General features: G+C 44.0%; 1 protein-coding gene across 2 annotated transcripts in view; it reads right to left on the reverse strand.

Annotated features, from left to right (window-relative positions):
- Positions 1-2,812: 2,812 nt before the first annotated feature.
- Positions 2,813-23,790, reverse strand: part of ZNF800 (zinc finger protein 800) — a 95,655-nt gene continuing 74,677 nt past the window's right edge. For both annotated transcript variants that reach the window (XM_069627844.1, XM_069627843.1), the window contains exon 6: positions 2,813-15,066. In XM_069627844.1, coding sequence (XP_069483945.1) covers positions 13,361-15,066 — 1,706 coding nt within the window. In that variant the 3' untranslated portion in view covers positions 2,813-13,360. The remainder of the gene's footprint in view (positions 15,067-23,790) is intronic.

Genomic DNA, 23,790 nt, shown 5'->3' on the forward strand with positions numbered 1-23,790 from the left:
AAACTGATGCCTCAACTATCATTTGCTTCTGCCATTACCCATTATACCTGACCCCTCTTACTGTTCTACTTATCATGCCATCCCCCATTCCATCTAGGCTCTCCTCTCGACTTCCCCCCCCTCCCAGTTCTAGTTGAACCTGCAATGTACCCATTCTCTCCTATCCATGTCCACCTGAACCTCTACTCTCCCTTAACGCTTGCCCTTCTTAATACTAGTTCTAGTTGTAACAAATCTCACTCCATTCTTGACATTTCCTTTCATCTCAATGTGCCCTTTCTTTGTATCACTGAGACCTGGATCACCCCATATAATACTTCCACCTCTGCCTTCGTTCATACCTTCACTTCTCACATTTCACACATGCTATGTTCGTGGGACGGTACTGGAAATCTCTGGCACTCTTCTTCGACTCTTAGCACCCCCCTCCTTCTGGTCTTCCTTTTCATCCTTTGAATACCATCTCTAATCTTTCTCCAAGCCGTTTCCTATAGCTTTACCTGCCATCTACAGGCCCAAAGGCCCTGCAACTGACTTCCTTGATCAACTTGATTCCTTGCCATCTTTTCTTCCTCCGCCCCTTCTTTCTCCTTGGCGGCTTGAACCTTCCACTTTTCACTACTTCTACTTCCCCTTCTGTCCATCATTGACTCCCATCACTTAGACTTTCTTCTCCCCCCCTTCTCACCAGTCAGGCTCTTGCCTTGACCTTATTTTCTCTTCTTTCCCCTCTGCTGGGGCCATCACTGCCTTTACTGTGATTGCTTGGACCATATCCTACTTTCTCTTTCACTCTGCCTTCCCCGACTCCCCAAACCTCTAAACCCCTTTTTATAGCTGAAATATCTGATCCTTCAACAACTCCTCTTCTCTTCTCTTTCCTCCATATATGCCTCTCTTCCCCCCATTTCTGTTCTCTCTCTAAATTATATGATGGGTTATTTATAACGCGCTTAATAGCCAGAGTTTGCTAAGCGCAAACCTGGGGATCGAACCTGTGTTGCTCCGTATCGTCTTACTTCCAAGGCGTGCATGTTGCCCCTGAGAACCGAGACTTGCTAAAAAAATAAAAAAGAAGTCCTACCTTTTGTCTCCCCTTGAGGACACCTAACCTTCACTTTACCCACTCACCTTTGCACACTCCCACACTTTCCACTCTCATCTTTGCAAGGCTGAGCAACGCTGGAAAAAGTCCCAGCCCCCTCCGACCTCTCTGCTCTATGCCCATAGCATTCTTCTTACGTTCTAGTTTTGCTTTTGGATTAGAAAACCAATTTTTCGGAGCTTACGCTATTGCACTCCCACCACCCGTCGGCCCTTTTAGCTTCTACACACAATTCCCCCCTCTGACCACCCGATCCTTCTCTTCTATCTCTTTCTTCCAACTTTGCTAACCATTTCCCCTCTAAAGCCCATTCTATTGGCTCCTTCATTCCACCAGCTGCTGCCAACCCATATTCCCCACTGACTATCCCCCGTACTCCATTTCTTATTTTTCCCCTATCTGACCGACACCTCTAACCTTTCTCACTCGTGCCCATCCTGCTGCCTCAGACCCACGTCCCTTCTCCCTTATTCCTCAAACCCCCGAAACTCCCTTCTCTCATCAATTCTTCTTTTACCCATTCTTGTTTCCCCTCTTTCCTCAAACATGCACCCGTTCTTCGAACCCTGAAAAAAAGTCTCCCTCGATCCTTCTGTCCCTGCCACATTTTGTCCTACATCTCTCCTACCCTTTCTCTCTGATCTCCTGGAACGTGCAGTCTACTCTCAGGTTTCCTCCAAACTCATTCTTCATTCACTTCTTCCTCCGCTTCAATCTGGTTTCTGTCCTTCTCATTCTATTGAGACCGGCATGATACACGTCGCCAATTCCCTTCTAAACGCTGGTCATACTAAACTTTCACCTGTTCTTATGCTCCTCAATCTGTCCACCACTTTCAATACTGTTGATCAATTGGTGCTGCTTTCCACTCTCGCATCGCTGGGTTTTTCGGGTTCTTTTCTTAAATGGCTCCACTCTTATCTATCTAATCGCTCTTACTCTGTCACGTGGGCTGGAAAAATCTCTTCAAATCCTCTTCCCTATGGGGTTCCTCAAGGGTCTAATACCGGGTCCCCTCTACACTCTCCCCCTCTCTGTATTTATTACTTCCTGTGCCATCTCATTCCATCTTTATGCCAATGACACCTAAATCATCATCTCCTTTTCTGACTCTTTGCACTTTACTGTCTCTCTGCCATTCAACTATGGAGGTCTTCCAACTTCCTTCTTCTTAATCCCTCTATAACTGGAGGTCCTCTTCTTACATACCACTAACCCTCCCCCTTCCTCCTCCCTCCCTCTCCTTTCCTTCTCACCAGCCCGTGATCTAGGTGTCATCTTTGAGCCCTCCCTTCCTTTTCTATGCATATTTCTAACAGTGCCTGCTCCTGTCACTTAGCTCTATTCGATATGCGTCGTGCTTGTCCTTACCTCTCCTTTCATTCCACTAAACAACTTCTCTTCTTTGGTCTTTTCTCGTATTGACTACTTTACTGGCCTCCTCTTTCGTCTACCTGCCTCCCATCTTGCCCCTCTCTGCTCTATTTTCAGTTATTCTATTTGCCTCCTCTTTTCGCTCCCCCAGATTCAATTGACTCCTCTTGGATATTTACTGTTATCAGAATGTATTACCTACACTGAATGTACCGTTCTTTTTTAAACCTGTCAAGCACTTTGGCGAAAGCGCTATATAAATGAAATGAAACACAAATACTGCGTTGAATGTTACAAACTGAAATTTTTGATTAAAAAATGAACCAAAGAAAATTGAATTCACAGCTTTTTATTTATTAGATATTTACATAGCACTACGTGTGCGGCTTTTGGTCTCTGCACCTATATTCTAGTTGAAAAGAGCCAACCAAGAAACAAAATGAATAGCGAGCAGATCCACATAAATACATCAAAATTACATAAATTAAAACACAAATAAGCATTTTTCAGGCACTCAAGTTTACATTGATTTTTCGCTCCTTGCCTAAAAGCAACCCGCGAAGTTGTAGACCTTGCATCTTGTGGCAATTGGTACCTGCTACTTGCCCCATTAATCATAAATCTGTGGTATCAACAAATGGCTACTTCACTCTTGAGTTGAACGCGGTTTCCTGGATGAAGAGCTAAGCATGGTTTTGGTGAGAATGTTTGGTAAATTTGTGACAGATCACAGAGGACTTAAAAAATAAAAAGCGGCCTTAAACCAAGTCCTATGTTCTAAAATAGAGAGGTGTATGGTGAGCTGGTGCGGTCTCCAATTCATCCGACTCTGTTGTACTTTAGAAACTTCAGCTAGTTGAAAGAACGTAGATGTTTTTGCAGCAAGAGCTTAGAAGTCGTTACTCGTCAATAACACTTTCCTTTACCCAGGCAGATGGTGATAGGTAGCACCCAAACATGCATTGAATATACAACACACTGAGGGAAATGGCTTTGCTGCCATCGAACACCAATCGGGACCAAATGGTATTCCGGGTCGGAAAAGAGATGGAAAACAAGAGCTTCCTGGCTTTCTACTCCATTTACCAGCATCCAGCTGCCAAACTTTGCCATATGAGATTTCTTTAGTAAGATTTGTATCATCCATCGCATTGACTGTTGCCAGTTCATGAAGTGAGGACAGCAGAGCTTCTGCTGTACTTCGGGTTAGATTCAATAACTGATATCTCTAACCCAATGTATATTTAAATGCACACCAGGGTTCTACTGTTCTGCAGTGCTCACAGATACACTGGCTTTTCTTATCCAGACTAAACCGGGCCCAAAATAGGGCTCCACTGGCATGTGGGTGTTGTCCACCCTGCTAATCTGGTATACACTATAGTATGAGGACAAAATGTGCCCAATTGTAGACACTTTATATAAATGGCCAGGAGATTGGTGAAGCAAGCAGCCCAGCCCTTAATCCCCATCTGCTATGGCAAAGTTTGATAACTACATAGTCCTAGTGCGCCCAAGCTTTAGTGCCAGGCTGCCAATTCATTTGAGCCCTGGTATTTGGCGGTAAGAAACTTGGAGAAACTACAGGGCTGTTACTTCAATCAGTCTTACAAACGAGCCTGAGTAGCTCTCCTCAAACAAGGAACTTCTATTTTAAAAATGCAATCCTCTAGAAGACATTTTTCATTTTACAGGAGCTTGGGGGAAATAATTCACAAATTACTTTCGGAACGAGATGAGTCAGGACTGCAAGTCTCTAAAGGGAATTGTACAACTGCACATCTTCTCCAACTTGCTTCAAAGATTTCCTTCAAACACTTAATATCCTTTGCCCCTCAGTGACCTCTGCAAATTGTAGTTGAGCCACTGCACCCTTTAATTTCAATCTACCCAATAGTTTCAATAATGAGTGCTACTTAGATATTAAAATCGGTTTCTTCCACACACAATCACTTGTTTCTGCGGTGGCCACAATCTCTCCAGAGAGGCAGGAGGAGGGGGTAGGAATCCAGGACAAAGAGGAGGTTTTGTGACTAGTTAACGTCTAACAGAACCATAAGCAAGGCATGAGACAAGGCCATGCAAACAATAAGCTCAGAGTGATAGAGAAATATAGCACCACTTATTCTAATACTTCATGAAAACCTATGAAAAGTGTGCACTTCAACATCAGGAGTACTTCAAAAATAATATTGTGCATTTATCAGGAGCTCAGGTGCTCAAACTGGATTTATCAAAATTGCTACTCCCTCTATAAGGATGAACTGAAAACACTGACAACCAATTGTGTAAATGTAAGGGAGTTGAAAGTCCCAAACCACATACATGTTATCACTGTGTCTACAAGCCACAGCATGAATCACATATCTCATTACCCAACCAAGTAGATCTGGCACAATCTAATGTCGCAGAACTGAAGGACATTCCCAAAATGGAGTGCTGAAAAACAGAAGACATGCACGTTACAATTTAAATACAATATTTGTATTGTTCTACCCTGGCAAACTACTGCAGTAGCCACCAATATGCAATGTGCATCAAAACTACGCCTCTTATGTACACTATTGCACAGAGCAATAATTGCCATCAGATTTGACAAGATTAACAATTGACCTACTATAGCCCAGAATGTCAGACTTTAGAAAGTGAACATGGTATACAGAGCTGACCAGCCTGCACGTTGTAAAACCTTTTACTATTTCTGATAAATTACTCATCTACAGAGGTACAGCTTACTCACCATAGCAATCCTTCTATGACCAACGTCCATCCGCAACCTGTGGCTCTCCAGATGTTTTGGACCGACTCCCATGATGGATCCCTCGCCATGGACTATGGTAGTTTAGCCATGTGGCCCAACACATCTGGAAAGTCAAAAAATGCAGGCCTTCTGCTCTAGACTTGATCTTTCCTGTTGCAGCAGAGTGTACTGGAGTATACTTTGCCTAGCAAAAAGATATTTTTTAAAGGAAGGCCTAGTGCAATAGGTGACCAACAGCTTTCCAAAATGCTGACACCAGCTGGATAGTGGGTCTGCCTGGGGGAAGTGAGACTAAGGTCACCAGCACGACACGTACTGTCACGAGTAACTTTGAATTAATGGAGCATTTGGTCATCCTTTCTTCAGATTAATGGCAGTATCAATAGGAGAAAGGGGAGTCTCTTTATGTTCCCTACAATAGCCCAACACATTCTCAAGAAACATACATGGAGTGAGCATTCCCAAGGAATTATTTAGGTGAGCTAAAATGGCTGCCCAGCAACATAAATAGAATTGGCATTGGAAAGACACACAATAAATGTTATCCCCGACAGGAGGGGCATCAGTCCTTCAGGAAACAATCCAGCTGTTTGTGCAACATTTTAGATTAGAGTAACCACAAAGCCAGCAACAGAGGCCTTAGTAGCGTGAAGAACGATAACCATAGGACACAATCACAAAACATATCTTCTATAGACCTAATAACCCTGTTTATACCCTAGCAGTATGGGGATCACTTGATCACTCAAGGAGGCTTCAGAACAAAGCAATAGCGATGTCCCAGTAACCATGGAACCCTGAAACAACTTTACCCAGAAGGTTGGGGATGTCCTGACCACCACCTCAACCTTAGAAACACAACCTTAGCACCACCACCTAACCTTAGAGCGTCTCCCACACTATCTCCAATGTGTTTACGAAACCATTATTCGACATCTTAGACTATCTTGGTGTTACCTACACTAATTATGCCGATGACACCCAGATACTCATTCCCATCACCGGTGACCACAAAGCTGACTCTTTAGCCGTAAACACTATCTACCAAGTCATCCAAGCCTGGATGGCTCAACACAAACTATGCCTCAACGACAATAAGACTGAGCTTCTTATCTTGGGTTTCCATCAGAGACTTATCAAACTAGACCCCTCTTTCAATGCCTTCGTCATTGATGGCAATACTATATATCTGGATTCCACACTTTCCCTCGCTAGACAAACCAACGCAGTATCCTCTGCTGCTGCTTACACCTGTAAACTAATTACAGCCTGCCGACCTTTCACCACACCAGCCAATTGCATTACACTACCCAGGACCCTGGTCATGTCCAAAATTGATTATTGTAATGCCCTCTACTTTAGGCACAAACCAATGCAATCTTAAACTTCAAACTATCCAAAATAATGCCATTCGAGCCGCACTCAACATCCCCAGAAACAGTCACATCTCTGACACCAGGCAGAGCCTTCACTGGTTATCAGTAGCGCAAAGAGTTACTCTCAAAACACTTGCCATGACGCATAAATGCCTTACCAACCAAGCACCTAACTACCTGGCCTGCAGATTTGCCCTGTACACACCTAACAGACCGCTCAGATCAACCCAAGCCAATTCTCTATCCATACCCACTTCAAGCTAGAAAGAGCAGGTGGGACTAGCTTCCCCGTACTCGCTGCTAAATTATGGAATACTCTTCCCACCCTTATGAGTTGAACCCTCTTTCCATGTCTTCAAGAGGAAAGCCAAAGCTTGGATTATGGCCAAAGACACTATCTTGCAGTAGCTTCCCCTAGCCATAACCACGGCTCTATGCACATCCTATGGTCCTACACTTAATTGTACATATCTCTGCCTTACAAACTTGCCTGTAGCTCACTGCAACTGTATTCGCGGCGTATACAACTGTAACGTATTTGTTCTCATGTTTGTATTTTATCATATATGTTAATGCGTTTTTTACATGTTAATGTTATCTGTTCATTCATTTATGTTATGCGTTCTTACTTGCTATGGTTTCCGTTTACTGTCATTCACATCATGCCTGCTGCTATGTAACCTAAGATATGCTCCCGGATGCCCTTGGGCCTGGTGCGCTTTATAAATAAATAAAATACAAATACAACAAAGGGCCTGACACAGGAAAGACTTTCCACATCTCTTCATCAGGTATGTGGAAGTAACCAAGAAGACGTCCATGCCACCAGTTTAAAACCACAGGTAGCCATGGGTTCAAAAGGCTGATGAGCCAAAACAAAGAGGACCACAATAAGGCCCCAAACTGACGCTGCTTCCCAACTTTAGGAAACTTGCACAAGCCCATCAACATGATGCTTAACCACAGAGTTCCTTAACAAAACTCAAACCTTCTTTGGGCCAATTGCAACCAAATATTGTCTTACAGGATTCCACCAGGATACAAAATCTGGAAAGCTAAGGAATAAAGATAAGATTTGAGCACAGGAGCACTTCAAAGTTAAAATTATTCTGTGGCCCCATTGCAGAACTTCAGCCGTTTACAGGATCTGCTGCGAAAAACACTAGGCCTGACTCAGAATTTAAAGAAGTTTGAGGAGGACTTAGAGTGACTGCTGGGACATACGTGATATGCTGCTGCTTAGAAAATGTCATCTTGACAGGCAGGGATACTTCAGGTGGACAGTCCAGCGGCAGAACGTCGCATGATTCTGGACAAAGGGAACTGGGTGTATGAGATATGTTGCAAATGTTATTCTTAGATCTTAGGGGGCTGGCCACAATATCACAGACTCACAGGAGCCATTTCAATCACAGAGACCACCATAACGTATACACGACAAATAACATGCTGAGGATTCTCCTAGCAGCGGCAAACAGAGATCAGAAGAAGCGCGCCAATATAGAACAAACCGCTTGCCGAAGTAAAACAGTATTTTACAGTAACTGCCTTTTATTATAGCACAGAGAAGTTCTTCGATGACTCTTCAAGCTATGGATGGATCCTGCAGGCATTCTTTCATAGAAGTGATGATACATGGGCACTAGCCAATAACACCTGCCCGAGTACCAAGTACCCCTAGCTTAGCATCTTCAATGTCACTACGTCAGCAGGAGGTATCAAAAGCCCTGTCGGGCGTTACTGTACACAGCGCTGATTGTAAGATTATGCCTAATAAGAGCAATTGCAATTCTTTTATAGATCAACTTTAGCCCAGAGACTATCTTGATAAGCTACTCAGCTAAACTATAAAAGAAGATCAATACAGAAGCCTGCATACTGTGAAACTACTATTCTGTATGCCTTAGGTCTAAATGTCACACTCTGTTGAATTACTCAACCAAACAAACCAGTCTTATTAAATAGTATGCCAATGCCCAACAGCAAACATGAGATTGCAATCTCTGACTTGGTGAGGCCAAACGCAGCAGGACTGGAACCAGGCTGTACTAAAGGACTTGTGCCAAAATGAAGATCTTGTCCAAAGCTTATTCACCTCATGACAAATCGAGGAAGATTCAAGCGGGGGAAGTATTTCAAATTAGCAAGAACATTATTAAGTGTAGATGTATGTACATATTCTGCTAATATCTGCATGCTCAATGGACGGGGAGCATACATCAGCTGCACCTGCCTCGTACTTGCAGGCTCTAGTAGACACTTGTTCTCTCCAAGCCGAGCATCCTCTCAAAGTAGTCGAGTCTTCTCCAATGCAAGAGACAAGATGTAGTTCTATGAATCGGGGGACTGTTTCAGGAACTGAAAGTGTAGCGATCAGGGTGGAAGAGGGGCGGATCCTTGAGGGACACCCTCTGAGGACATCTGAAAAACATGGAAGGGCAGCAGGAGAAGAGTCTTAGCCCAGTGAATGACATGCGTCTACAGGTTGCTTTCCCATATTTTCTTTTAGTTTGCATTTTGCTGTGCGAATTGAGCCACCTCATACAATAGCCCATATCTGCGGGGACCTGCTAAACATGCAAATAGGAATTTTGCTCAAAAAGTGGACATTGCGCTTCAAGAACTAGGGATAAGCGAAAAGAAGAAAACATATCGGTCTACATCCACCGCCATAAGGAGACAGTGCAAACTGGGAAAGGGTATCAGAAAAGATTTATCAGTTTCAACAAACCTATAGAAATTGACGCTGTCACAAGCAAAGTTCCCATACCCAAAGTTGTTGTGTTCCCTATTTAGATGAAGAAAATTCAAATCTACCCAATTCTATAAAGGTTTTATCCATAATGAATTATAGGGGATACAATAAGAAACGTATCAAGCCCATCATTCTCACAAAAAGTGCCCATGCCTTACAAGCACTAATGTTGTAAAATATCACAGGTAAAAAAAGAGATGGGTATGCAAATAACAGGAATGACATCCTAAAAACATCATATTAAGCCCTTCGACCAAAGGGTCTTTACGGCTACTTTTTTCGCGTTCAAGAAAATCCCAATGATTTAATCATAACAAACCTCATCCATTCTTTAATGGCCTCATTCAGAATTGCAGAGGAAATGCCTTTAGCACTAGAGGTTAAAGAGAGAAATGCCGCCTAAACAAAGGAAAATAGAACATGTCGCAGCAATCAAGCTTTCTGAACTAGGATGAAATTCCCCTGGAGGACAGGGCTAGGAGTGGGCAGAGTGGAGAAAGCAAAGATGCACTTTGTGGCACAGGTAACTCAGCCTTCTATCAAACTAGGAAAAGGGGTCTGCAATTGGCATGACTAAGGGGGAAAAGGATCCTACACACGTTGTGAATATCTTTTCTAAGGAACTCTTCGAGGTCCAATGTCTCAAAGTAGCAAACAATTGTTATGATTGCAATATAGGAAGGAATCACTGAGCAAAAAATGATTAATACGGTTACACCGGGAAACGGGAATGACACAAAGGCAAGAGTTAAAATGTTTCAAAAGTGCGACAGCCCAAGACTGGCATGCCAAAAAGTGCTGTGTTGCAGTACGACGAGAGAAGGAAAACTAAAACGCTGATGAGGATTAATGAAACCGGAAAGAAAACATAAAAAATGTAAAATCGTACTAAAGATGTTGAATTATCCAAAGAGACCATATCCAACGAAGAGAAAAAGAATGTAAACAGTAAACAAAAAAGTATAAAATCGCCCTACCCACTGCCGCCAAGGATTGTTTCATAAAGAGGCAATACACACCAGAATTACCGAAACTTTGCGGTTTTGCATAAAAAAATAGATAATCCAGAATGGAGCAAATTTGTATTTGGCAAAAAATAGTTTTCCTATAGCACAAATGGATCAGATTTTGATACAAGTTTGCTGCATAAAATAAAAAGAAATGTAGCAAAAGATATTTATTTTTATATTACATAGCAAACAGTGTACAAAACAGTCCAATTAATTTTTGCCCCAGAGGAACCGTTTGTAGATAATATGGATTGGGACAAACCGGTTTATTCCATTAACTATTACCCAAGCAAATTTTTAGCACTGGTGCAAATGTTAGATAAGCTGGCCCCGCCTGGTAGCCTGTGCTAGATAATGGCCCAAAACAATTGCAGACATAAAAACAAAACCACCAAAAAAGGCACATTGCATCGTGAGAACAGCCCTAACACTTGCGTGTCTGCGGTCCGCTCTGGAATTTTAATCTGATTTTGGAAGGGGTTTAAATCAGGCACACATTCCCAAAAACAATTGTTACTGCAGTCTGCATGTACGAGTGTGGTGCATGGCATTAACATAAATCCCTGTGTATTCAGCCTGGCTTTTCCAGACACCAAAAAAAGGCTACAGAATCCTTGGGATTTTCAGCATCTCAGTCGCCATGAAAAGTCTTCAGATCCTGCAGAGGGGCAGGCGGACCTGCGATCTGCAGGGGGGAGGCGGCAGGAGAGGACTTGAAGCTTTGTACCCCAGGTCCATGCTGCAAATGCCCAAACATGGCATGGACCATCATTTACTGGCAGAGAGATTGGCTCCACCAGCAAATTAATCCAGCCATTTCATCGGATAAAGAACATTTTCTATTGAGTGGGCCACAGAAGGGGATTTAGCTAAATGAAGCAGATAAAGGTTAACCTAGTTTACAGCCACATACATGTAATAGGCAATGCCGACTGTATCTTTATGAAGTCTTCTGATAAGAGAAACCGCAAAGAGAAACAGAAGAGCAGATATAATGAAAGCCCGTAGTTCGATAAAGATGTTTTCATCGTTACCGATAGGGCATCCATTCTGAATTAATAGGCTTTGGTCATCTGGTAATACTCTTCAATCATGTCTAAAATGCATTGAGCAGTTACAACAATAATTTACACATCTGAAATTGGCGGCTTACGTCTCCCCTTCCCCCTCTTGCTCCAAAACACTAAACGTTACAGACAAAATGTGCATACGAGAGACAGGCGTATGGCATGGACATCCGAAACCATAGAAGAAGTGAATTTATGGAAGCTACGAGGTGAGGTTTTGTTCACATTCAAGGATAAAGAGTTCTTACTCTTAGGTCAGAGAAGATCAGTTCTGAAGGTCCACCCATCAAGAATTGGATTGTATCCTACATAATTAATAAATACATAACTGCAGAAAGATATGGCCCACACGGGATGACATTACCCTGGCTGTACCAATAGTGCATGGACGATTTCCTAAAAAGTTAACTAGTACAGAAAGAGCAGCTTCACTTCCAGATTCTGTAAACAATACCTTTTATGCAATTAAAAATAAACTAGGCTGGCAGAAAATGTTGCAGTTTCTCTTTAGTAGTGTGTGCAAGTGAGCAGTGCATGTGCAGTGTTGTGGAGGGAATTTCCTGTTGCATTGCAGAAGTCTTTTGCTGCAATAAAAATAGCAGCACACGTTTCCCCATCAAAGTTGCTCTCCGGAGGAAACATCTGAAAACAAACACCAAAAGTTACATTAATGTCTGTGTCCTGTTTTTTTTCTGTTGCCGAGATTTCGAATCTTCTGCTAATCTTTGATTCCAGCGTCTGATATTAAAAGGGACACTCCCAAGCATATAACAGTGAAGTAACCTTAGGTTGAACCTTTGAGAACAGCAACGTGCTTTTACAATACGATTTTGCTCACCCCAAAAGGAGTTCTCCAAGTTGCCACCATAGGGAGAGATTTTACAATGAATCTCTCAAGCCGCGTTTACTTGTTAGATGCGGTCCACGGTTCCTTTTCAACATTAGGTTTGAGCACAAGAATAGACTTTCATCGACTCAGCGTGTTTTAGTGTGGTGAACTTTACAGTCAAATCTGGCAAGTAAACAAAGTTGCAGAGGTTCATTGTAAAACGTCTCCACGCCGAGGAAAATAGGAGAACTCGTTAACTTGTTAAGGCCACTTGTTCTTCTCTGAGGCTTAACAGGTGATTACAACAATCTTTAAAAAACAACATTAACACAAGGGAGGGTTCTTTCAACAGTCAACAACAAACTTAGAAGTTGGTATAAATAACCTTTGTTGTAAAATAAAACTATTTTCCAATTAGGAGATCCTGATTAGAGTGTAAGCAAACCTTCACTATGAATGACACCTTCTCTTAACACCACATTGGCCTAGGAATGCAACAACTGGAACATAAATTGTTAAACATAAATCTAACACATTGCATTATATATATACATAAACACATTGGGAGCACAATTGTAAAGTATGCTGCTGAAGTCATGTAGATTTTCTTTTTTTTACTTTTACCTACTTTTACTCTTCTAGAAATACCTTAAATGGCTCATTATTTCACCCAACTTTCTCCATTTATTGCATTTACAAGTTCGGACTAGCATTTATATTCTCGCCTATTCACCCGTGTGAATTAGTAGACTGAAACACAGTTCCAGGAATTACATTTTGCAAAATAAACCATTTACAATTCCTACTTTAAAAATATGTACGCCAAGAACATTTTCTTTAAAAAAAAAATAATATATTTCCAAAGAGTAACGGAGTTGATCCAGCGACATTGCTGTTTTTACAAGGTCATACATTTAATTCGGGAGGCAACAGGCTGACTACCTGCCTCAAAATACATCATGCCTAGTATCTGGCTTTCCAAGAAATGGCCAATCAAACTAGCTTCTTTTAGCTACAGTTCATCAAATGTGGCCAAACAATACAAAAGACAGATTTTTAAAAATTGATTAAAACAAAAATCTATTATAACCAGACAAATGTTTTAGACCTTGTACTTCTGCTTTTAATTTCATCTGGAGAGCTTGATGCATTTAGCCTGTGCGCTGCTTTGTGTTGCTCCAGATCAGTCTTTTTGGCAAATGCTTTCCCACACTTATTGCATCTGAGAAGTGAAAAGTTTTTGGTCACTTTCACCTCAATGCCAACATCGGACCCTTCAAACCTTTTAGTGGGCGAGACGGAGGGGCTTTCCTCTTCGATCGCAATCTCGTTCTCGTCGCCACCTTGGGTAACTCGCCTAGTGACTTTCTCAAGAACAAACTCGATGGGCTTTTTGATGGCTCTGCTTTCCAAATTAGACGTTAGCTTTGTAAGGGAGCGCGAGGACTTTTTATGCACAACAGTTATGTGCCTCACTACGTCTCTCTTCCGACGCGTATCGTACGTGCAGATCGGACATCGATAGAATTTAACAAAAATTGTGTTGCCGTCGGTGTGCAAATCAATGTGCTTTTGCAAGTTTTGTTTGGACGTAAACTGGCGCTTACACACTTTACAGTAAAGTTGCTTAAAGTCAAAGCCTGCAGATGTTTTTGTCTTTCTGAATCTTTGATCAGAACCGCTGGCAGAAGAGGAGGAGGAGGAGGATTTTAAAATCTCAGAATCCGACTTTGTTTTACACTTCGGAGATGTTGGTACACTGACCTTCTCCGTCGCATGATTTGTCGCTTTTAACTCATTTGGTGGCAGCGGCACAGGAGCGGCTGGAGGAGGGACTATAGATTTTAATGGTTCAGGGGCTTCAAGTTTTACCTCAGGTTGTTTGGCAGTGCTGGGGCGCTTTTTCTGTCGCGGAGTGTCTGCTCCCGAAAGTGTGTTTTTGTGAACTACTTGCAAATGTTTTTTAAGCAGCACTTTTGAACTATACTTCCTCTTGCAGTGTGTGCATTTGTAAGTAGCTAATTTGCACAACTCCTTTGAAGAAGGTTTTTTAAGTGGCAAACTTTTCAGTGTTTTTTTGGGCGACACAGCTTCTGCATGCACAGGCTTCGCGGGCTTTGGAGGCGTTTCAGGGACCACAGAGTCTCTCCTTATACCCTTATGAACTTCATAAATGTGCCTCCTCACATTGGCTTTTGTTGCAAAGGTTTTTTGACACTCCTGGCAGGTGGTAGTTTGTGTTTTAAAAATGAACTTCTTGCTAACCTTTGCAGACACCACATTTTTCTTCCCTTTTGCTTCAACACATTTTTTAATTTCTTCCAGCTTCTTCTTGTGTACTCGTCTCACGTGGCGGCGAATGCCACGTCTGGAGGTAAATTCTTTTGTACATATACCACAAGTAAATTGGTGAAGAGTACCTGGTACTTTAGATTTGTCTAGGAAAGATTTCAATACATCAGGTTGGCTCACATCCAAGGTCATGCCTGGGGGATCCTTGATCTGTTCAACGGGGAGTGGCTCTAAAACTTCTGTTTGAGCAGGTAAAGGTAGGTTTAATTGTTCCGTAGCAGGTTCTTGAATTTGTACTTCAGGCTGTTCAGGAGGTTTGCTTTTCTCGCTGTTCTTGTCTGGGTCGCTGACATTAGTGACAAACTGAAAAACTGCATTTGGGTTGGTCTCAATGGGCTCCACGTTAATAACAAATTCTTGCCGATCTGCCTTTGGATAGATTGCTTCCAGGAGCTCCTTAATGGCTAGACTCTGCTTGCTGTTTTCATCAGCTTGGCCTGCAAATAAAGATGTTCATTTTTAAGCTCAGAAGACATAGCAAATTTACAATTAAAATCAAATGAGACTTCATATTTGTATTGAAACTAACGAAGCAATCCTCAACAACCAGTACAATGACAACCATCAACAAGAACGGAAAAGTGAAGGAGGACAAGAAAGAGACATAGTGCTGGTAGCTGATGGAGGCTTTTCCAGATTTGTGGATGGTTCTCTACATAATAACTTCGCAATGCACTTCCCAATTGGTACTGGGCAAATCCTATCAAACACAGAATTCCTACAGAAATAAGGGCAGACATTGTGAAGCTTTGCTGTGGTTTAGGGAACGCATCCAGAGTTAGGATAGGAACTTTGTTATTCTCTGTCCATTATTAGATGAATTTTGTGGTGTAAGGGGTACAGACACGTTGGTATGGACAAACATTTCAGAGAAACCAAGTTCAAGAGGTCAATTCTTATTTTTGATAACTTTCCAACATTTTTGGCAGAACAATTTAAATGTGGGTAACCTAATTCACGTTCACAATTGGCCTGCTCGAATCTGTATTGTATAAATGAGGCTACGACCCAGATGACTGATAGCATGATTAAGCCACAGTGGTGGCCAAACGTCGGGCTACTGCAGTCCCCTATAAAATGGAGACACTTTTAAACATTTTCGTTTTGCACTTAATAAAATCAAGAATTTCATTTGATAAAACTCTGCCCTGCTGTTTTTGGATGTAGGATTTTTGAGAGCCACGGAGATTGGGCGCAATGATGGAAGGTGAACTCTACAATTGCGAGTAAAAGCTTTCAGTGGATATGGGTCCCTCTGTGTTTCTGTTCATGCCTTTTGACTTCACTTCGTAAAAACAGAAAGACATTTCCAACAGAGGCAGGCTTGAGTTGCATGCAGGGACATACAGAGAAGGCAATATTCTGACAGTCTCTGAATTGGAGGACTGTATTCCAAGGGTGCAACATATGATGGGGATGATGCAGGTTAAACCAGCAGCTCACTCCTGGGACAAGCACATTGTAAAAAGAAAATAATATCCCTTTTCATGGTCAACCAGTTTCAACAACATACACAGACAAGTCACATTCACTATAACCACACCAGTTCTCTTTTGAAATTAAGTAGTACTCCCATATCGCAACATCACCTATTTTCGGTCTTGAAATATTTCTTTTGAATCAATTATGTAATTATTGCTCTTCTTGGGTTTTGATCTCTTTGCAAGGTTGACTTATTTTCTTATTGTACTTAACAAGGCCCACCCAAATTTTGCTACGGGGAAAAAAAATCTTGGGTGCTTATGGATCACAGCACTTCTTTCCAGAATAAATCTCAAAGACAGCGCCGATCATCACATTTTAACTTACAACCTATGATGAAAATCGTTGCACACACATTTGCTTCCTGCACTTCGATTTGCAATTCTCTCAACATTTGTATATGCAAAGTCCAGATTTATGGTCCAACTCGAACTTTTCAGTACATTTAAAACTGGCTTTCCAGTCTTCCATTCATTCATTCGCTTCAGGGTGTAGAAAGTTCAATTGTATTTCTCTGACTCTAAGAACCTAAATTGGTTGCTTTTGAAAGCCCATAATTAACTTAAGGTTTGTTGGATTGGTGGTGCACATGGGCACTCCACACTCCCCCACCCCCTTCCTGCTGCAGCAATTTGGATGAATTGTGTGCAACTCAGATTTGCACGTTCACGAAGCCAAAAACCAGAGCTAATATGGAGATACTTGGAGCCTCCTTGAAATGCTCACATGCAAATGTGTTTCACGGACATCTGCTCAAGGACCAGTGCTCCAGATAAGATTTTGAAGCGAGTATTTGACTCCCTAATTTTTAAGTTGGGAGTAAAAGGAGAAATTACTTGTTATGATCTTTCTATAGATTCTTCTCCCACAGATTCCTCATCCGATAGATATCCTCATCCAGCTCTGCTGCTCAGAAACATTTTCGACTGTGTGCATAGTTGTCCTCGACTCAACCGTCGATCAGTCTTGCTCGGTGCTCGATCGTCGGCTCCGGACGGGATGTCAGGCATCGTGTATATATACCACGTCACTACGAGCCCATACCTCAGTCCCCCCCCCCTTTTCCCGTGCTTGAACACTGCAGAGGAAAAACGCTGGGAGGCAAGGCGAATCAGCCTGTAAAAAACGGAACAATGGGAAACATCGCAAAGGGTTGAAACCCCTTGAAATTAGTAAATTGAAAGTCATTTAAAAAAAAAAAAAGAAAATAACAAGCAGCTAGCCAGATAGAAGCAGTCACCTCAGAGCCATCACCAAGCGCCCCTTCACCTAGAGAGAAGGGCAAAGACATAAGAACTTTCTGACCGGGGATGGATGGGTGGGGAGATGAATCTGCAAGAGAAGAATCCATAGAAAGGAGCATTGTGGTAAGTAATTTCTCCCTCAATGGATTGCTTTTCTCCCACTCCCAAGCAGTTAGGATGACGGAGGTGGGCATAAAGTATTATAGTAGCAGAGTTTGCAGCACTGTCCTACCAAAACGTGCATCGGCCCCACAGGCAATGACCAGACCATAGTGCCTGGTAAATGTGTGCAAGGATGACCATGTGGCAGCACGACAAATGTCCCTAATGGAGACTCCCCTCTGTAAGGCCATAGAAGCCAAGAATCCTCTTGTGGACTGAGCCCGGGTTCCGTGGGGAAGCTCTTTGCATTGCAGAATGCTGCCAATCTGCTGGTAAAGGATAATCCCTCACGAAAGGGTCTGTCTTGTTACGAGTAGACCCTTGCGAGACAAAGAATTGGCCATGAATACCTGGTCAGATTTTCGGAACTCGGATGTCCTTGCAACGTAAAAGCTCAAAGCTCTTTAAGGATCTAAACGGTGGAACGCTCGTCCGGGGTGCAGTGGAGGGTAGAAAACCAGTAATTCTATGAACTGAGAGAAGTGGAACTGAGAAATCACTTTCGGGAGAAAGTCAGGTCTGACCTTAAGGGAAACCTTTCCCTGCAAAAAAACAAAAATAACAACGGGAACAGGGGCTTGCAGCACAATGCCTGCAACTCATTAATCCTCCTGGCTGACGTGATTGCAACCAAAAAGGCTGTTCTTAAGGTCAACAGTCTCAAGGAACAGGAATGCATGGGCTCAAACATAGCCGCCATCAAGAATGTCAGAACCTGATTTAAGTCCCAGTCCAGGACAACAAAGGGAGTTGGCAGAAACATATTCACAAGGGCCTTCAGGAATTGGGCCATAACCGGTTTCGTAAAGCAGCAGCCTTGATCTGGGGACCTTTTGAACACAGACAAGGCTGCCAAATATCCTTTGCCTGTGGTAATTTGAAGGCATGCTGAGGCCAGTGACAGAAGGAACTCCATCACTGTAGTGGTGGCCAAGAGATCTCACGTTCCCTGCACCATGCTTCAAAACTTCTCCACCTGCACACGTACAGATATCTTTTAGACTGTTTATGTGCAGCCAGAGCCTCCGAGAGGTCCCAGTCATACCTCATCCCCTCAAGAGCCACGCATGTAGGTTGAGGTACTCTGGGGTCGGGTGGAGTATATGACCTTCCGACTAGGACAGGAGATCCGGGCACCGAGGTAACCGGTGATGAGGACAGATGTGCAGATCCAAGACATCAGAGTACCACGTTCTACTCGCCCAGTCTGGGGTGATAAAGATCATGGTCGCATCGAAATCTCTTCAACCTCCCGAGAACCCATGTAATTACGGAAATCGGGGGAAGGCGTAATGGAGAGGGAAGGCCCAATCCACCAGAAACACGTTATCAGTGCACTGTTCTGCACTTTCTGGTGGACTCTGTGGCAAACAGACCCATTGCTGGTGTACCTCAGAGAGAGAAGACATCTTCCAGGACTTCCTGACACTTCCCACTCGTGAGAGACTGTGCTCTGCCTGCTCAGAGCATCTGCCAAACCATTCTCTGATCCCGCCAAATGAACTGCCGAGACCGCGATCTGGTTCTCCAGCAACCGAAACCACAGCTGCATCGCCTCTCTGCAGAGAAGAGAGCGCATGCCACCTTGCTTATTCAGGTAGTACATGGCCACCGTGTAGTACATGGCCACTGTGTTGTCAGAATCAGGACATGTTTCCCCTTGAGAGACGGGGCAAAAGACCTCAGGGCTAGCCTGAGGGCTCAAACTCCAGCCTTTTGATCTGCCACCTGGCTTCTGTTGCTGATCAAAGGACATTCACCTGCAGATCTTCGCAGTGAGCTCCCCAACCCTTCATAGGTGCATCCATAAGCACCCAGGCCCGAGGCCAAGGAGGACAGAAGGGTTCCCCTGCCAAATATTTTCACAGTCGGTCCACCAGTTGAGATTGTGGACCACTTGGCTGGACAACTTGAGAGGATCCGGGAGTGTTCAGAGGTACTGTGACCACTAAACTCGTAGGAGCCATTGAAGGGATCTCATGCACAGACTGGCTTCTGGCACCAGAAAAATACAGAAGGCCATGAGACCTAAGAGGCAGAGGAGGGAAGCTGCTGGTAAGGTGGTGTGATTCTGGAACAAGTGTACCATCTGTACTATGTTACCGACTCTCTCCTCAGGAGGAAAGCCTTCCCCTCCCGGGTGGTAGGGCTGCTCTGTTGAACTGGAGCCTTTCGACTGGCATCGCATGGGACTTCATGTTCAGGGAGAAGCCCAGCCTGTGCAGTAGAAGACAGGTGTCCTTAAGATGAGACAAGACCTGCCCGCTGACTTCCCTCGGATCAGCCAGGTACAGGAATACATGGACCCCGGATCTCCTGAGGTGAGCCGCTACTACTGCCATGAGCTTGGTGAAGACCCTTCTAGCAGAGGTGAACCCAAAGGGAACCACTTTGAACTGATAGTGCTTGTCCCATATGAGGAACCTTACAAACTTCCCGTGCATTTGATATATTGGCACATGGAAATAAGCGTCCTATAGTTCTATTGACACCAGCCAGTCCTGAAGTTCGAGAGCATGGAGAATTTCTCTCAGTGTCACCATCCTGAATTTGTCTTTCCTCAGAATCTTGTTCAAGGCCCTGACGCCCAGAACGGAACAGAGACCTCTTCCTTGCTTGAGCACCAGGAAATACCGGGAATACCAACCCCACCCTCTATGATTGGGAGGTACCTCTTCCACGGCACACTTCGACAACAGGGCTCGCAGTTCTTCCCGGAGCTCCTGTCCCTGTTGGATTGGAGGCGGTGGGAGTCTGCCCAGTGGTTTCCTTAAGAAGGGCAGACAATAACCCCACCGAATGAGCTGCAGGGTCCAGGCGTCAGAGGTAATCTCCTGCCACTGGGACCAATGTCCTGCCAATCGTCCACCAACCCGCAAGTCGTGGGAGGGGAAATCACAGCAGCTAAGAGGGCAGTGCCACCCCCGCCACTGCTTGCTGACCTCTAGAAGCCCCTCTGCCCCTTCTGCGGGACAAGCAATGCCTCTGCCAGGTTTGTGGGAGCTGTGCTTTCTTGCCATAAGGCACATAGCATCTGTAGCCTCTGCCCACAGAGGCAAAGCTGAAGGCAGGTTCGGCCGGCTGCACAGCTAGGCCCAGCGATTTTAGGGCTATTTTAGAATTTTAGACTCTTTGAACTTTGCCAGAGAATCCTCAGCCTTCTGGCCAAAAATAAACTCTCCCCAAAGGCATGTCCAGTAGCCTATCCTGGACATTTGAGGAGAAGCCAGAGGGTTTGAAATAGGCTTGCCTTCTCCGTACTATTGCCGACCCCATCGAACGGTCAACGCAGTTGGGCACACTAAGGCCCGTTTGCAACGACTGCTTGACTTCCTCCCTCCCATTTTCCACCAGCTGTGTAAACCCATCTCGCATTTCACCTTTGGGGATGTACTGCGTTGCTTGCTCCATGGCTTTCCATCAACCAAAAGGAGTAGTTTGCAGATCCACAGGCCACATTGGTGGCTTTTAACGCGATGCTGCCAAAAGTAAAGATATTATTGGCCATTGCGTCCCACCTTTTACCCTCCCTGTACAGAGGCAAATTAGACGTGGATGCTGCAAGTCTAGTGGCGATTTTGGCCGCTTGCATAAACAAGCCCTTGTGGAGAAGGGTGAGATGCTAGCAAAGATGAATCTCCTCTTGCTGGCCTGTACTTCCCCGTAAAGTAAAGAGTTCATCAGGGATGTTGCCACAAGTAGGCTAGGGGGTCTGCAATTGAAAGGTTAAGTGCCATGCTATGTTAATTCACAGGACCTTCATCCAAGAAGCCCATCATTCGTAGCCCTGGGGATAATGAGGACTTCAAACATAAAGTGCCTACTACTCTTTCCACCAAGGTCCAAAATTTAGCATGGGTGTGCATGTAAGGCTGTCCCTGATGAAATTCAACATCTGGAGAAGTGTCTAGGCCGCTGGCATTGTGTAACACTTGGGCTCTAGTTAACAGGTCAGCTTGATCATCGAAAAACATCGACACCCCCGACCCTTTATACATGGGGTGAATGTCCCCCTGGTCATCGTCCTGGTCGATGGCGAAAATTGACATCATGGATTCAAAGAACCCTGACCTGCAGAGCAGAAGGAAAGATCTGTCGTTGATAGTTAGCGCCAAAGGTTTTTCTATCGATGCAGATGGAAAGGCCGTCGTCATTGATCGAGGCATGAGTAATGCCAAAATGTTGGGGACTCCAGACTGTGGACGCTCAAGAGATGAACCAGCTGTCGATTTATGCACTTTTTTCGACGTCAAGCCCGAAGGTCTCTCCGATGTCGATGGCGTCAACGGATTGGCGTGCGTGGGGTCGGGAGTACAGAGAACCGCTTTCGCTGCCGAGGCTTGCTGTTCACTGGTGCGGGGGACCCACAGCAGACTGATTTTTAAACATCTTAAGCATTTCTTTTTTAAAATGGTCTCACTCTTCGAGTTTTTGGGCCAGTCGAGGACTTACCTTTTTCCGACGACGAGCTGGACTCATGGCTGCGATGATGATGTCTCTTTATTTTAGGCGAGGAAGACGAGGAAGAGTGACTCCGAGTGTGACCGCTTTTGGGTTTTTCACCGATGCTTTTCCCTCTCCTTCTCGGGGGTGGGCCCATCCTTCTCTGACTCAGAAGACAGGACAAGTGACCACGCCTGAGATTTCGGGGACGGTCGGCCCAAAGCAAGTTTGGCAGTCCGCTCACGGATAGATTTCGGAGCATGGCACACATCCCTCCATGTCATGATCCGCACCCAGACACAACAGACAAATGTTGTATGGGTCAGTCACTGACATTTTCAAATGGCAGTGGGTGCACCTCTTGAAGCCCGAAACCCGGTCAGAGGATATCGTGGTCAAGGAAAAATGAAATAAATTTGAAGATTTTAGTCAAAAACAGAGTTGAAGACTCAATGTCGTGTTCCCGAAGCAGCATGCAAGCGCACAGAAAAAAGGAACTGAGGTATGGGGTGTAGTGATGTGGTAAATACATAGGCATAAACACTCATGACGAGCAACGAGCGACAGACAAGCAGGACGCTACTACGCGCAGCAACATGGAATAGTAGGGCCCAACAAGAGCCCAGCTGTAATTACAGGAACTCGCGTAACTCATCACACAAGGACCCCATAGGGGGCGTCGAACTGCATTAAATAACCTTGAAAAGGACCTACGGGTCAAAACACGTGTCAGCTGACCACATTAGGGACACAAGAGCCCCCACTGTATCTATAAGAGGTGTTCTCAATACAATAAGACGAAATAAAACAAACCCTCTTGCAACTAAGGACAAAACGTGAGATAACAGTGGAAAATCCATTTCTTTTTCAAAAAACAGATGCGAGGTATCCAAGTTAACCCCCCTTCTCTGTATATATATACGACGCCTAATGTCACGTCCGGAGCCGACGACAGAGGACCGAGCAAGATGGATCGGCGGCCGAATCGAGGTCCACTACGTCCCCTGTCGACAAAGTTTCTGAGCTGCAGAGCTGGATGGAATATGTTTAAGATGACGAATCTGCGGGAGAAAAGGGATCCATTGAATGATATTTTAGGGAGTAAAAACCTAAGTCCCATTCCCATTGGGAGTATTTTATTCAATAGTAAAAAAGGTTTTGCTAGCAAATAGAAATGTTATTGTAATTATTTTACACCCTGCCACTCATACACTTTAAACTTTAAATGTTTCCCTCTTCGGATCAGGCAATATCAACGGGAAGTTAGTTTCTTCCTTTTGCGCTGCTGGTCCCAACACATCCATGGAGCTTTGTGCATGAAAGCAGCGTGCCAAGCTTCTACATGTTGGGTTCTTATTTTTTGTTGGGAGTATTTTTCCTCCCTGTTTTTATTTTTTCTGGAATATTTGCCAATTTGTAGGGAGTAAAAGTGGTCGATACAACCCTTATTTGTAGGGCTGTCATGGACATTTAAGGGATGCTCCAGACACCTTCCTATTTGTGCCAGTTTTAGGGTTGGCGAGTCAGGCATTAAGTCGTTGGTGCAGATCTAAGATCCTTGTTGGCATCTCCAGATTTGCTCCAGTGCAAGTCTTTGTGAAATCAGGCCCCTTTACTGGAGGTCCATTTACAGGGATTACCAGAACTTGGAATGTAACCTTTTCTTGCGTGTGACTTTGGCACAATCTTCCATCTGGCCGAACAGTACCTTCTGAGGTATAAGTGACCCTCCATTGTGATGTTTGTAGCCGTTGTAAATTTGTTGCTACCTGTTTGGGTGCGTTTTGTGCAAAAGAAGCATACGTTAGAGATCCACAAAAAGACTAGTGC

The sequence above is a fragment of the Ambystoma mexicanum genome, chromosome 12 (genome assembly GCF_040938575.1).
Source record: "Ambystoma mexicanum isolate Mex_15411 chromosome 12, UKY_AmexF1_1, whole genome shotgun sequence".
Classification (NCBI taxonomy): domain Eukaryota; kingdom Metazoa; phylum Chordata; class Amphibia; order Caudata; family Ambystomatidae; genus Ambystoma; species Ambystoma mexicanum.